Source organism: Cricetulus griseus, chromosome 7 (genome assembly GCF_003668045.3).
Source record: "Cricetulus griseus strain 17A/GY chromosome 7, alternate assembly CriGri-PICRH-1.0, whole genome shotgun sequence".
Lineage (NCBI taxonomy): Eukaryota > Metazoa > Chordata > Mammalia > Rodentia > Cricetidae > Cricetulus > Cricetulus griseus.
Genome location: NC_048600.1, coordinates 67,857,591 through 67,874,511, shown reverse-complemented (window position 1 = coordinate 67,874,511; position 16,921 = coordinate 67,857,591). Strand labels below are relative to the sequence as shown.

The 16,921-nt window shown below is 42.4% G+C and overlaps 1 protein-coding gene across 1 annotated transcript; it reads right to left on the bottom strand.

Moving 5' to 3' along the window:
* Positions 1–1,120: 1,120 nt before the first annotated feature.
* Positions 1,121–3,957, bottom strand: Il5 (interleukin 5). Its single transcript, XM_027426214.2, has 4 exons — positions 3,820–3,957; positions 3,278–3,310; positions 1,297–1,425; positions 1,121–1,219 (listed from the first exon to the last, which is right to left on the bottom strand). Exons 1-4 carry the CDS (start codon positions 3,955–3,957, stop codon positions 1,121–1,123), a joined length of 399 nt encoding a protein of 132 aa, XP_027282015.1.
* Positions 3,958–16,921: the final 12,964 nt, after the last annotated feature.

Genomic DNA, 16,921 nt, shown 5'->3' with positions numbered 1-16,921 from the left:
AACTCATCTGGTCAAACTGCTGCACAAGGAGATCCAGGCTCAATCCCAGCCCCTGTCCCTGCTCCCAGTATCTCTCCCAAGTCCTGCTGGGTCACTTCCACCTTTTTTTTTTTTTTTTTTTTTTTTTAAGATTTATTATGTATACAGGTGTTCTGTCTGCATGTATGCATGCAGGCCAGAAGAGGGCACCAGATCTTATTACAGATGGTTGTGAGCCACCATGTGGTTGCTGGAAATTGAACTCAGGACCTCTGGAAGAGCAGTCAGTGGTCTCTTAACCTCTAAGCCATCTCTCCAGCCCCCACTTCCACCCTTAGTGCGTCCAGAAACTCTAAGGAGCTGGGGTGCTCAGCCAGCACGTACTGGACTGGGACCCTCCTCTGAACACCATGCAGGGACACCGCACACCTCCAGCATTAGAAGAGACCAGCAGCAAACTGAATGAGAGTTGTACCTTTAGCTTTATTAGAATATTGCACACATTGCAATAAATAATAACTTACTGAATCCTTAAACACATTATAAATAATATGGACATCTTACAGAATTAAATAAAAGCATACATCTATTTTTTCCTGGAGTAAACAGGAAGAGGCTTTTTCAGTGACCCTAATACATGAGTCACATCTCAACCATTTTGTGCTTTCTGCTTGTGTGGGATAGCAAAATTGCAGTATACATAAAGCATTTACTTTGCTTCTTAAGTTCAGTCACACTGAAAAGTAAGGCCCAATGTGTGGTTGGTTCTCATTCTCACTGCAATGGGATATCCCTTTCCTTCTCCAAAATCTGGCTACTCCAGGCACAGAAAGACGATCATGACACAATCTGATTCATACATGAGAACATAAGAAAGTTAGCCTCATGGGAATTGAGAGCAGAAGTGGGGTTACCAGAGGCTGGAGAGAATAGCACAAAAAGAATGTTAAATAGTTTGTCTTATGTAAATGATCAACGTTTGAGGAGATAGATAGTTTTAACTTGTCTACATAATATAAATATGAGTGGAGACAGTGTGTGGCAACCCTTTCTTTGTACTATTTTTGGATTTTTATACATCAGTTTAAAAATTAACTTCCAAAAAGATCTGATGTCATGTCTTCACTGCACCAGCTCAGCCTTAGCCTTCCATTGTCCACTCTGTACCCATCACACCAAGGAACTCTTGCAGGTAATCCAGGAACTGCCTCGCTTTCCGCCTCTCCTGGCCGCACTGCTCCTGTGAACAGAACAGACTGTCATAGGCTCCTGGAGAAAGAGGGGCAGCCAGATTTGCAGGGCTCCCAGGGAACTTACTTTTTGGCGGTCAATGTATTTCTTTATTAATGACAAGTTTTGGAATAGTGTTTCCACGGAACCCCCACGGACGGTTTGATTCTTCAGTATGTCTAGCCCCTGAAAGATTTCTCTGATGCACAGCTGGTGCTGAAAGGGGAAGATTATAAAAAAAAAAAAAAAAGTAGAACAAGGTAAAGCTAGTCCACAAAGTACACGTGTTTCAGAATATCATGCTATATGTAATAAACACATGAAACTTAAATGCATCAGTATAAAAACAGAAACAAACAAAAAAACCCACATCATCAGAGCCGTGGCGGGGCTCATCTGTAAAGCCAGCATTAAGGAGGTGGAGGTAAGAGGAAGAAGACTTCAAGATCAGCCTCTGATACATAGAGTTTGAGGCCAGCCAGTGCCACATGAAACTGTTTTAAAAAAAAATTAAAACCAAAGTTAGGCTTTGGGCTAGAGAGATGGCCCAATGGTTAATATCACTAGCTGCTCTCCCAGAGGACCTGGGTTCAGTTTCCAGCACCCTTGTGGGTGGTTTGCAACCATCTGAGTCCTAGGGTTAAAGGTGAGTGGCACTACACCAGATGGATATTTCTTTTGAAATTTAGGCTGATGAGTCTCTTCTATTTAGAATAATAAAATCATGTGTTTTACACTAGAATAAAATATATTGCAAATGTATATAATATTATTATGTGCTCATATTCATTTAACCATGTAGAAGTTACTAATAGAGGGCATTCATTATATTTTTTATGCCTACTAATCATTACCTAAGAACATAGCCCTCTGGAGAGGTGGCTCAATGGTTAAGAGTACTTGATGCTCTTGCTGAGGACACCAGTTCAGTTCCCAGCACTCACATGATGACTCCCAACCATCTGGAGCTCCAGTCCCAGATGGTCCGATGCCCTCTTTTAGCTTTCGGGGACACCAGACACATATGTGAAACACAGACATATATGCTGGGAAAAACTCATACACATAAAATAAAAATAAATAAAAGGAATACAACCCTAAGTTTCTAGTACTTTCAGAAAGATATTAGAGTGGGCTGGGTCTGGAACTCACTGTTAGAGTGCTTATCCTGCACATGCAAAGTCCTGGGTTTGATCCTCAAATACAAAACAAGAAAAGGCAAAGAAATGCACTAGATGAAGAAAGCCGTAGACAGAACCAAACGGAGCCTAGCAGGACCTCTCACCAAGTGTAGAATGGTACAAAGCATCTTTGAGATGAGGCTCAGTTAGATGGAAGACTGACTGTGTCATTTGACCATTACAAAACAGATTCTGCTAGCTCACAGTCATTCCTTCCTTACATTGATTGGCTGGTGGCTTTTGAGTGTCACATAGCTGAGGCTGGCCTCTAGCTTAATATGTGGCTGAGAATGACCTTGAATCTCTGCTCCTCCTGCCTCCATTTTCCCATGGCATGCACTGCCATGCCTAGTTTCTGGGGTACAGAGGAATGAACCCAAAGCTTTGTGCCTGTTAGATGCTCCATCAATGGAGCTGTAGCTCCAGCCCTCTCATGTTTGTTTGTTTGTGGATGCAGGTTGTGTAATCCAGGAAGGCTTTGAATTTATATGTAGCCTAAACTGGCCTCGGATTCATGCTATGCTGCCCCTGCCTCAGGCTCCCAAGTCCTGGGATTACATCATTTGCCATTCTGTCCCTTATTCTTCGTATGTGAAAGCACATACTTTCACATCCACCCATATAAAAAATTTCAAATGAATTCAGTTTTTACTGAAAAGAAAATCAAACAGTTCTGATGGAAAACGAATGACTAGCTAGGTATGGTGGCACAGGCCTGTGTCGCAGCTCCTTGCACTGAGACAAAAGGAGCATTCAAACCCAGGAGCTTGGGACCTGGTGAGATGCCCACTCCAAACACAACACCACAAAGCAAGAAGCAAATGACTCGTAGCTCAGTGTGTGAAGTGGACTTATTCATGCAATCATGGCATCGAAGCATAACTTACATTTTTATGAGTAGGAACAGGAAGCCTCACCGTCTGCAAACGAAAGAGCGAAGGGTCATTTCTAAAGCATTTGTGGTTGTTTTAATACAGTGCTTGCTGGTTATGGTCACCTGTGCACTAACACTAACACATTCATAATTGCATTATTCATAGCAGATCTTTACGTGCAAGAATGAACTGTCATAAGTTATTAATGCTTAATTTTTTTTTTTTGAGTCAGGGTCTCACTGTGTAGCTCTGGCTGGCCTGGAACTTGCTGTTGATGGCCTTGAACTCATAGAGATCCACCAGCCTCTGCCTCCAAGTGCTGGCATTAAAGATGTGCATCACCACATCCAGCTATTTATGCATTTTAAAGACCCGTAGAGGCAGGTGAGGTAACCTATGTCTGCAGTCCTAGTATTTGGGAGACAGAGGCAAGAAGATCTCCTAGGAATTGCGATAGCTTGTTCTATATAGCAAGTTTGAGGCCATCAGGGCTATATAGCAAGGCCCTATCTTGAAAACAAAACTAAACTGTAGAAATAAAAATTGTACTTTACCTCGTTGCTTGTCAGTAGAGCTCGGTGAGTGGATAGCTGTATCAAGGTCTCTTTCACCACCATGCTCATGGGGATCTCCATAGCCATGGCCCAGACACAGGCAACAGTTAAAACACTCAAGTGCAGAAACAGTCTCATGATTCAGGAGTCTTCAGGGTTGGCCTTTAGCAAAGGAAGAGCGCAGGGCAGGGCTGCATCCCCTAGCAATTTATTCTCTCTTTGAGGAAATGAATAATTTCTAACAATCAGATAGAGGACACCTAATAAAGGCAAGTAGTGAAACTCAATGTTTCCAATGCCTTCCTTGGGCCTTTAAAAAAAATGCATTTTTTCTCATAATAGTAACTATCGCCATCCCCACCCCTGTTTAAAAAGCACTTTCTATAACAAAAGAAAATTTGTTTCTACAACCTTGATTCACATTTACACTCCACAACTTTGAATTTCTCTTTGAAAGATGTACAAATACAGCAAGTCTTTCTAGAGATGCCCACACACTCTTGGGTGTATGCTCTCTTTTTCATAAGCATCTTTTTTTAAACAAACCCCTGCTCCAACTTAAATCCTAACAGTGTTAAAAAAAAGATTCATTCCACCATATACCTCTAGAGAGACTGTTATGCTAAAATACATAAATATTTTATGTCTTCCTGGGTGCACACCAGCAGATGTGGGAAGTACAGTCAGGAGGATCAAAAGGTGAGGGTCATCCTTGGCTACATAGCAAATGTGAGGTCAGCCTGGAACACATGACAGCCTGTTTCAAACAACCCAAGAGCAAAGGGAGAGATGGTATCTTCTCAGTTGAACTAAACTCTACATTGACTGAAGCTAGAATTATCCATGCTTCAGAAAGGACTTGAAAATACTCTGGGGAGGACACTGATTAGAGAGTCCAGCGGAGCTGCATGACATGATATAGGTTTTTGATCAACATTCTGTCTTCTCTTGATAGCCAAAAGCCTAACTCAGACGGGTGAAGATAAGCAGAGGGCTTGTTGGTTCATATAACAAGCCGTGCAGGGTAGCAGCTCCTTCCTGTGCTGCTTCAGGGGCTGGCCTTGACCCAGTTTTCTTTCTTTCTTTGAAATTAATTTTTATTTAAATTAAAAACAATCTAATTTTACATACCAATCCCAGTTCCTTCTCCCTCCAGACCTCCCATTTCCCCCCACCATCTCCCTGGCCCAACCCATCCACTCATCCAGGAGGGTGAGACCTCCCATGGGGGATCATCAAAGTCTGTCACCTCCCCCATGTATCTAGGCTGAGAGAGTATCCCTCCATAGTGAATGGGCTCACAAAGCCCATTCTTGCACTAGGGATAAATACTGGTTCCACTGCCAGATGCCCCATAGACTGCCCAGACTCCCCAACTGACATCCACATTCAGGGGGCCTAGTTTGGTCTTATGTCAGACTGGGGTCTGTGAGCTCCCACTTGCTCAGATCAGCTGTTTCTGTGGGCTTCCCCAGCATGGTCTTGACCCCTTTGCTCATCACTCCTCCCTCTCTACAGCTGGATTCCAGGAGTTTGCCTCACTACTTAGCTGTGAATCTCTGCTTCTGCTTCCATCAGCTACTGGATGAAGGCTCTAGGATGGCATTTAAGGTAGTCATCAATCTCATTTTAGGGGAAAGGCATTTAAGAGAGCCTCTCCACTATTGCTTAGATTCCTAGTTGGGGGTCATCGTTGTGGATTCCTGGGAATTTCCCTATTGCCAGGTTTCTCGTTAAGTTCATAATGGCTCCCTCTATCAAGGTATGTCTTTCCTTGCTTTCCGTTCTTCTCCCAACTCGACCTTCCTGATCCCTCATGTTCTCCTCCCCCTCCCATTCTCCCTTTGTCTCAGCGATAAGACACAATGACATCTTGAAATTTGCAGATGGAAACTAGAAAAATAGATGGAACTAGAAAAATCCATCCTGAGTGAGGTAACCCAGACACAGAAAGACAAACATGGTATGTACTCACTCATAAGTGGTTATTAGACATAGAGCTAAGGATAACCAGCCTACAATCACCAACCCCAGAGAAGCTAAGAAACAAGGAGGACCCTAAGAGAGACATACATGAACCTCCCCACCCAGAATGGGAAAGAGACAAGATCTCCTGAGTAAATTGGGAGCATGGGGGGAGGAGAGGGAGGGAGCTGACCCAGTTTTCAAGCAGCTCTCTGGGGATCCCAGGGTGACATCAGGATTCCTGGCTCTCTCTTGTCACATGCAGCAGGAAGAATCAAGTTTTGCAATTCCCTTTCTTTCTTTCTTTCTTTCTTTTCTTCCTTCCTTCTTTCCTTCTTTCTTTATTTCCTTCTTACTTTCTTTTCTGGTATGAGTTTATTGAGACAAAGACTGACTATGTGGCCTAAATTGTGCATGAACATCTGCTCCTTCTGCCTTAGTCTCCCAAGAACTGTGTCAGCAGGCAGCAGCCTGTAATCCCATGTCTTGGGAGGCAGATGCAGTTGCATCTCTGTGAACTTGAGACCAGCCTGGTTTAAAAGCAAGTTCCAGGACAGCCAGAGCTGTTAGGCAGAGAAACTCTATCCTGAAAACCAAAAATTAAAAATAAATAAATAAATAAAAAGAACCGTGTCAGGCATGTCCTACCACACCTGCCTCCAGTTTTTCTTTTCTCATTGCTTAATCACAACAATTTAGTCCAACTTTACTACCTAGTTTCAAGGTGCAGAGAAATCAAGCTGGAACCAGGCTGAAAACTCTCCCCCAGCTGGACAGCACTCATAGTGCTGGAAGGTGTGTTGGCTGCTGAGGGGGAGTTGTATCAACAGTCTTATTTACCAACCGGCCAAGCAAGATGTGCTCTCTGGTGCACTAGTGCTAAGTCTGTTAGGGAGGCAACCAACTGCTTTGTGAGTAGATTTGAGGCCCACTCTACAGGAAGGAATACACAGGAAGCCTGGTCTAAGGTTCACAGCTGGGTCATAGGCCTGAGCAAGGAAAGTGTTGCTGTTGTTTTGCTAAATGGATATGGTGTACCTGTCAGACTGTCTTCTACTATGTGCATGCCCATAGATCAGTGCTGCTGTCAGCTTGGTCAGGGGCACTTCTTCTTAAAGTTATAATTGCAGAGACCCATAACTGGTCAAGGTGCTAAGAATGAGTGACTATTGAATGCTCAGCCCCCAAAGCAGGAGTCTCTATCACCCCCTCCAATGCTTGGGGAAACCCTGCAGGAAGAAGGGACATACAGACTGTGGTAGAAGGAGTGGTAGAAGCTGTGTGAAATGATGACATCTGGGCATTAGGTAGCTATTGTGATCACCTGCACAAGACTGGGTACATTATCTGCCTGTCATGGAGGAAAGAAAGGCTCATGGCCCTACCTGAGGATTTAGATACAGTTGCAGTTATTGGTTGATGAGTGATATGTCCTCTAGCAAGGTGCCGGTGGTCCTGTAAACAGCCCTAAAGAAACTCTTTTACCAGAAGGGAAATGAGAAGGTGGGAAAGAGTCTTAGTTTGGAAAGGATTAGCAGGAGTGGGAAGGGAACAAGAAAGGGAAATGGCTGATATGTCATCTACATGTATAAAAATGTCATAATGAAATCCATTACTGTGTATAACTGATTAATACTAATAGAAACATGGATTAAAAACAAAACAAAACAAACAAAAACCAGTTCAGATTCTAGCAAAATACGGTGCCTATGGTCTATAATCCTGGCATTTAGGAATTTGAAGCAGGAGAATCAGGAATTCAAGGCCAACCTCAGCTACATAGTGAATTTGAGGCCAGCATAGGTTACATGAGGCTCTGTGTAAAAACTAAAAGCCCAAATAGCCATAATATTCAAACAACCCAGCTTCTAATTGGAAAGAGAAGGGGATAGTGGGAAGAAGGAAGGAGACAGTAGGAATAAATATGATCAAAGGACATTATAAATATCACAATGAAACCCCTTATTTTATACAACTAACTTACACCAATGAGATAAGGGAAAGCCAATTTGGAGAGGAGGATTATGTATTCACCATGGACCTGTGACTAAGCCCATGGGATATACCACTTGCTCTTTCTGAGCTAAAAGTGGATGTCATCCCCTCTACACAGCTGAGGCATCATGGTAGCTGAGATCCATGGTAGTTGTAAGAGGTATGTAGACACTGGGAAAGAAACAAGTACATCACAGACTGATAGCATGTGGGCATAGCCTCTCCTGTATTTCCCCCAAGGCTGAGAGGTCCCTTCATATCCAGGGTTGGTTGTGCATGAATATGTGTCGTCAGGGGAACCAGCCTTTTGTTCCTTAGGCTCAGATCTGTAATCCCAGAATCAAATACAAATTCTTATGAAGAATCTTTTCCCAAAGCTGTGTATAGTTCTGTATGAGAGGCAGAGGGCACCGGAGAACAGATGCACCTATAGCATGCAGCCATCTGTGGCTCTCTCTCTCTCTCTCTCTCTCTCTCTCTCTCTCTCTCTCTCTCTCTCTCTCTCGTGTGTGTGTGTGTGTGTGTGTGTGTGTGTGTGTGTGTGTGTGTGTGTGTATGGGGGGATGCATTTTCATGTACATCATGTATGTACTGAGGTTTGGACCCTTGACTAGACATGTCTGAGTTGAACACTTGAGAGGCATTCTCCTGGTGTTGTGGGAGAGATGCCGTCTCACTTCATTGGATCTGTTAGCAGTGAAGCAGGAACTACAGTAGGCCTAAAATGATGATCTCAAAACCCAAGCTTAGCTCTCTCGGGGCCTGGCTTCCCCCAGAGGTCATGAGACAATAATCCTATTTCCCTTCTGACGTCTTCTGGCTACACTGAGAAAGTGTGGGCTTAGATGAAGGCTTCAGGGGAATTGCCAAATAATTTGTAATTTTTGCAACTTCAACAAGGTTTCTGAGTGATTCAGTTCCATGACAGCACTGCACAGGCCGTGGAGGGAGTAGTAGATTGAAAAGTCCACATGCCAGCTAGCCTTTACTAAGCAGGGAAAACACAGCAACAGCTTACCATTTTTAGGGAAGTTAGTATTAGCCGGCTATGAAAAGGATGAAGTGGGCAAGGCCATACTTACAAAATGAAGGTGGTAAATGAAGTACAGCATAGATCATCTGTCTCAAAGTAGACGCTCAGCTGCAGCTCAGCTATGACTTCCAGGAGCTCAAGTTTCCAGACACCCAGTTTAAAAAGGAAACTCAAGCCAGGTGGTGGTATGCACGCCTTTAATCCTAGCACTCAGGAGGCAGAGGCAGGTGGATCTCTGTGAGTTTGAGGTTAATCTGGTCTACAAAGCAAGTTCCAGGACAGTCGGAGCTGTTACACAGAGAAACCCTGTCTGGAAAAACCAAAAACCAACCAAACAAACAAACAAAAAAACCCCAACTCAAAACCTCACTTACTATACATATGCTGATTCCCTACTTAGAAGAAAGATTTCCTGTTCGAAATTGTATTTCTTGTTTGTTTGTTTGAAATAGCCAATTACCATTGTGTGTGTGTGTGTGTGTGTGTGTGTGTGTGTGTGTGTGTGTGTGTGTGTGTGTGCTTGTACGTGGAGGTGTGTAGACTTGGTATACAGGTAGAGATCAGAGCACAGCTTCCTTAGCGTACGGATAGTATTTATTACCATTGTGTGTGTGCATGGAGGTCTGTAGGCAATTATTCCCTTCTACCATGTGGATTCAGGTTGTAAACTCAGGTCACCAGGTTTGGGGGCAAGCACCTTAATAGGTGAGCCATCTCACATGGATGTTTAAAGTGGGAACTTCAAAACATTTGAAAGAGCTTTCTTAATAGACGTTTCCAAACAAAAGTTAATGTTTCTTTTAATTTTAAAGGTACATTTTATTTATTTGTATAGTGTGCCTGAGCACATGAGTGAGGTCAGAGCTTTTAGGAACTGGTTCCCTCCCTTCACCATGTGCATCTCTGGGGTTAAACTCAGGTCATCAGGCTTTTGGTAGCAAGCACCTCTAGCCACTGATCCATCCCACCAGCCTCCAGACTAATTATTTTAATCTCCTTTGTAGGACAATTTCAAATAAGTTATCTAGGGACTCCATTCTCAAAGAGATGGCTTGTTATCCTTTTCCTTAGTTCTGATTGGACACATTGCTTTTATTTATAAGGTTGATATGGGAGCCAAAGACAGTGGCACATGCCTAAAATCCCAGCACTCAGGAAGCCAAGGCAGGGGGATTTCTATAAGTTCAAGGCCAGCCTAGACTATCTAGTGAGTTCCAAGCCAAAATAGGATATGAAATGAGACTGTCTTGAACTGGGAAGGCAAAAGGTATACAGAAGGTTGTAGTCTTGCCTGGCCATATGAGACCCTTCCTTAAAATACTAATATTTTGTCCCAAAACAAAATAAAGATTAGCCTAGAAAGAGGAAAAACTACCGTAAAGAAATCTGATGAAGGCAGCCTTGGCTGGGTGATGATCAACCCGACAGTGATCAGTCATGTTATAACATGAACCTTTGATATGACATGATAAGAATGACATATTATCTCTGTGGTCTTCCTCCTCCAAACCATAACTTCTGCCTAACCATGAGCAAGATATCACACATAGCCAAATGGATAGACACATAACTGGCCAGTGCTCACCCAAAGCCATTAAGGTCATGATATACAAAGACGGACTCAGACACAATCACAGCTCAGAGGCATCTGCCAGACACACTAAGTGCTAAGGATGTGCTGCCCCGCTTAAGATTCAGGAATGCAAGCAAAATCGCATTCAGGAAACACTGGAGTTTAGCAGTGTACCAGTCTTGGTTCTTCTTTTGTGATCGATGGATGGATCATAGCACAACAAGGACTTGTGCACAGGGCAAACCTGCACAGATTCTCCATGATATCCTTATCCCTTTTCTGTAAATTTAAGACCATTCTTAAAAATTATATAAAAACTACATGCAGTTGAAAATAATTATTGAACGTTTTTACTGTTACTGCTAAGAAGATTATGTGGGCCAGTGAGCTGGCTCTGGGGGTAAAGACTCTTGCTGCCAAACCTGATCACCCAGGTTCTATCCCTGGAATCCACATAGCGGAGGGAGAGAGTCTACTCCTGAAAGTTGTCCTCTGACCTCCATACATGCACCATGCCACGCGCATGTCCACATCTACACACACACACAACAGAAATAAATGGATAAATTAAATTAAATTAAATTAAATTAAATTAAATTAATTAAATAAAAAAGGAGGGGCCTAATGACACAAACAAAATTAAATGTCAGTTAATTGGGAGACCAAGGCAGGAGGACATAATTTCAAGGCTTCCCTGGACTATCTAGTGAGGTCCTGCCTCAAAATAAAAAGGAGGGCTGAGTGTCAGGATGGTAGTGCATGCCTTTAATCTTAGCACTCTGGAGGCAGAAGCAGTTGAATCTCTGAGTTTGAGGCCAGCTGGGTCTCCATAGTGAGTTCCAGGCTAGCCAGGACTACACAGTGAGTCTCTGTTGTAGGCTCTCAATATTTACTGAACAAATAACTGAAAAAGCAGGCTCCTGATTGTAGATAGTATTAGTTGGACAAATTAGTATGAATGCTGTAGAGATTCACAGTGTCTTTTGCCTGTATTTGGGAGACTGAACAAAAACAATTTTGGGAAGAGTCCTGGCAAAAAGGCAAAGTAGAACTGTTAGGATTGGGTATCATGACCACACCAGGAGGAGCTGAGAAAATGTTTAAAATCTGAGTTATTGACCCAAGCAGAGTGATTCGTACCTGTAATCTTACCACTTGAGAGGTGGAGGCAGAAATTCAAGGCCAAACTCAGCCAGCCTGAGCTACATTAAACTGTCTCAAAAAAAAAGGCAAAACCCCACAAAATAATCTATTTTATTTTTGATGGAGAGTCTCACTATGTAGCCCTGGCTGGCCTGGAACTTGATGTATAGTCTAGTTTGGCCTCAATCTCACAGAGGTCTACCTGTGTCTCTCAAGGGTTGGATTAAAAGTGTTCACTACCATGTCCAGTTTATAATCTACAATATTTTAGGTGAACAGAAATAAATTATAAATCAGTAATCTGAATCTTTAAGGATTGGTGGCTATACAATTTAACAAAAAAAGACAATGAATGTTATCATCATAATAATAAGTTGAAAGAAATATAAATAAAAAAGAAATAAAGTAATGGTCATTTAAATGTGCGCTGTGTAATAACATACCTTTGAAAGGGCACACTCGAGGATGGCATTCATCCACTCTGCCCTGAGCCCTTTATCTCCTTTAATGGGTTATAGATCGGCAACAGTTTTTTCAATAGCTGTGGTTTTCACTATGATACCATTTCAGGTCAGATGACTTTTCCATGAACTGATTCTAATCAATCAACTGGGCATGATCCTCTGAAGTTTTCATAGTGACTAAATGCAAATTTCCTCTTGACTCTACTTTAACCTCTAGCCTTCCAGCCCTAAACCTATCTTTAAGATGAGGTTGTGTGTGTTTTTAATCAAATGAAAAACACTATAGGGAAACCAACACTGAACTTCCCTTGGCATAGCAACTATTAATTTTTTGACAATTTCCCCTGATCTTTACTAACTTCTGGGAATTTAAAGGAGTGGTAACCAATGTGACATTTACTTTTATCTTTCCTGCCTATCATTTCTTATTCACCGTTCTGTGTCATTTTCTTAATATTTTAATGCTCACCTGTTGTGATATGAAAGTGGTGTCTCCATTTACCTGTTTCCCAACTCTTGCCTCCAGGATTTCACAATTTAAAATAATACCATGGGAAACCTCCTTGTAGAATTTGTGCTTGTTTATTTTGATGTTTCTGTTTTTATTTTGAGTCAGTATCTCATATATCCCAGTTTGAGATATATGAGACAAACTCACTATGTAGCCAGGGTATTTTGAGATGTGGCCTTGATGGCCTGGAATTTGCTAAGTAGACCAGGCTGGCCTCAAACATGCAGCAATTCTCCTGCTTCTGCCCCCCGAGTGCTAGGATCACAAGCATCACTATCCTATTGTGTCCAGTTGCTTGTTTTGAGGCAGAGTCCTCTTATAAAACCCAGGCTGGCCTCTAAAGGCAATCCCCCTGCCTCTGCTTCCCCAGTGTTAAGTTTTAAAAACATGTACCACCAGGCCCTGCAATTCTCTGTAGAATTTTTGAAAAAAACCTCCTTATGCTGACAAATGGACAGGATCATTTTCATAGCTGTTGATGCATCTTACCACATTGGCCTCTGAAAATGTCCAGGTCACAGAGAAGAAATCTCTTTGTATCTTTAATGTTTTTAAAGTTAGCATATACAAGTAAAGTCGTCTTGGCTTTTCGGAACACACATTCCATTATACATTGCTTTTATTCATTCTCCTCCCTAATATTCTTAATATTTTACAACTTACAAAGCATTTCCAGAAATAACAGTAATTATGATAGCAGCACTGAGAGAGAATTTTTTTTAATGCAAAGTGGATTAACACTAGGGTTTTTGTTTTGTTTTCTTAAGACAAGGCTACATCGGGGCTGGAGAGATGGCTCAGAGGTTAAGAGTACCGACTGCTCTTCCAGAGGTCCTGAATACAATTCCCAGCAACCACATGGTGGCTCACAACCATCCGTTATGAGATCTGGTGCCCTCTTCTGGTGTGCACATATACATGGAAGCAGAATGTTGTATACATATTAAATAAAATCTTAAAAAAAAAAAAAGACAAGGCTACATGTACCCAGGATGGTTACTCATTATGTACCCAAGCCACTCCTGATCCCCCTGCCTTTGCCTCCTGAGTGCTGGAATTACAGGTGTGCATTCCACATCTGGTTTATGTGGTGATGAGAATTGAACCTGGGGTTTTGTGTATGTGAAACAAGCATTCTAGCAACTTTGAGGCATCTCTAGCCCCCAGCATGAATTTTTTAAAGAGTTTTGCTCATGTAATGAGTGAAAGATCTCCGAAGGAGGAGTGATGCAAACAGGAGCAGTGATTAGAGTTTGATAATTGTTGTTAAACCCAAGCAGCAGTGTGTGTAGTTAGCTCACTGTGCCCCATATTCAAGACACTTAATTACAAATATGGTGATAGAGGTGGTGACAGGAATCAGCACATTATAGCTTTTTCAATGTTCACAAATGTCCTAAAATGATTGACTTGGAACCTCAAAATAGACACGATAAAATTTCAAGTAGAATTTCTAAAATAATAGAAAAAAAAAGGTTTTCTAAGTCAGGTACTAAATCAAAAGAATAAGAACGTTCAACCAATCTAGAAAAAACATAAAGAGTAAAAGAGACACAAAGCACAGAATGAATATAAAGTTGTATTAACGTAATATACTAGCTGTTTTCAAGGGATACCAATGCAAATGACAAAGAAAACTGAACAAATATTAGCCAAAAAAGCTCAGTTACCAGAGTCAATGAAGACAATTGGTCAGAAAGTATTAGAAGGTTGCAAAGGTGGACATAAGATAGCATCTTATGGTAGCTTGGGCTTTTATCACACTTATTTTGGTTCAAGTAAGACAAACATTTCCCAGAAGCACTTCATTGAGAATTAGGGATTTGATTGATCGGTCCGTTGAGCCTTAATACGTTGTTATTTTTTTGATTTTCCTAATCCCTTAGCCTTTCTTTTCAGCACGAGTTCTAATTGGTCTTAATAATAAAAACCTGGAGTCAGATATTAGTGGGTGAAAGCTGAAAGATCAGAGAAGCAGAGCAGCCAACCACTAGAGTTCTTACCTTTATGAAATTTCCAGACCAAAAAGAGGCTGAGCTCCTATCTCCTCTCCTCTGGCCTTATATTCCTCTCTCTGCCCAACCATATCACTTCCTGCCTGCCTGAAGAGACCTTCAGACCTCTATAGTTAACTAGTGGCTAGCTCTGCCCTCTGAACTTCAGGCAAGCTTTATTCGTTAGAGTACAATCAAGAAATCACATTTCTTCTTAGATTTATAGTTCCCATTGTTACAAGATCGATTTTTTTGTAATGGAATGTAACTACCATGTTGTATCCATTATTTTTTTCAGTTAACTATTTTTTTTCTAAGATGATTTTCAGTGTGTGTGTGTGCTTTAGTGAATGCTTACATGAGTTTCACACGCTGCTCTTCCAGAGTACTAGAGTGGAACTTGCAGTGATTCTCCTGCCTCAGCTTCCCTTCCAGGATCACAGGCCTGTCTCAAGACGCCTGGCTGCTCTGCTCTTTCCTTTTTTCTCTTTTCTTCCTCTTCATTTCCTCTGTCTCCTTCTCAATTTTAGCATAAAGCCAAGTGTAGGTACACACCTTTAATCTTAGCACTTGGGAGGCCGAGGCAGGTGGTTCTCTCTGAGTTTGAAGCCAGCCAGCTTGGTCTACATAGTGAGTTCAGGCAGCCAGAATTACATGGTGAGATCCTTTTACAAAATCACAACAGAAGAATTAAAATGATTGTTAGACCCCCGAAAACTCAAGTATTCAGGGTCCCAGGCCACGTTCGCGGTCACCCCAATCACCAGGCAGATTCGAGAGCTTGCTGCAAACTGCACGAGGCTTTATTGTAATTTAACGAGTTAACCCCATGTTAGCTCGGGTCTTTCACCCACCTGCCATGGCTGACGTCTAGAAAAGACGGCTCCTATGGGCTCCCAAAAGATCTTATAGGGCAGCGTAAGGGGAGTGTCTAGGGGTACGCACAGGCTTACGATTGGTGTGCCTCCAGGCTTGGAGGGCTTGCCCTGTGTTGATTGGTCAACTGGTTGTTATGGCCCATAGGCCCTCCCAGGGTGGTTGCTATGCTCTCTACGTCATTGCTGTGCGCTTGTCCGTAAAGCACACCCAGGGTCATAAAGCATAGCGCCACCAGCTAACTTGATTGGCTCCTTGTCACGAGACAGGCATCTGACTTTAGTGACTAGGTCAAGGTCATAGAAGCACATGTTCGACCATTATGGCTGCCAAAAGGGAAGCCGGTTCCTTCATGATTACATCATTTCCTCTTCCTTTTCCCCTTCCTTTTCCTCCTGTCGACCTCTCTCCATTTACTGCCTCCCTTTACTTTCTCTCAAATTCCTGGCCTCTCTTTTGTTGTTCTTACACACACACACACACACACACACACACACACACACACACACACACACACAACCTACTGAGTCCATGTTACTCAAACATATATGATTTTAGGGCTAACCACTTGGTATTAGATAACCAACTAGGGGTCACCTTCCCTGACTATTTCTTCTGCTCTCAGCAGTCCTTAGTTGCCTTGTGGGTCTTTATCTGGTTGCCCCCTTCCGTGCTAGCATGTCTATTGATATTATACTTGTTTGGGTCTTGTTTAGGCAGCCATATTGCTGAGGTATCCTGTGTGACGCTTCCCTGTCATTTCTAGAAAACACGTCTCACAGGTGTGCTGATGCTCTACCTCTTACCTTTTCACCCCTCTTCTGAGATGTCCCTGAATCTTAGGTACAGGAGTTGTGCAGTGGGTGTATGAACTGAGACTGGGCACTCAGGGCCAGGCTTTTATTTATTTTTATGAGACAGGGGCTCACTCTTAGTCCAGACTGATGGTTAGAGGTGATCCTCAGTCACCTAAGTGTTGGAATTGCAGGCCTGGACCTCCACAGCCTGCCCTTTCTCCTACTTTGAAAATAACTAATTCCTACCTTGTGACTTTGCTGATACAGGAGTGGACTTTCTTACTATCTTACTTTGAAAATAACTAATTCCTACCTGTCACTTTGCTGACAGGAGTGGACTTTCTTCCTATGTATGAGAACTCTGTTTCATAATAGTGTCCAGTTTGGGGTCTACAGTAACGGTCCCCAGACTTTTGGTTTTAAATACCCTTTTGCACCTTTAAACACTGCTGATTGTAGAAGTGTATGTATATTACTGATAACTCAGTGGTAAAGCTTTAAAGTAGATTATGTCCTGGATCGAAAAGATGAGCATTCTGGGCGTATACATATAAACACACACACACATATATATGTATGTGAGTTTTGCCTGCATGTTTGTGCAAACTGTCCATACCTAGTACCTGAAGAGGTCAGACGACAGTGTCAGACAACCTTGAACTGGAGTTACAGATGGCTGGGAGTCACCATGTGGGTGCTGGAAATTGAACGGAGGGCCTCTGTAAGAACAAGTGCTCTTAATGGCTGAGCC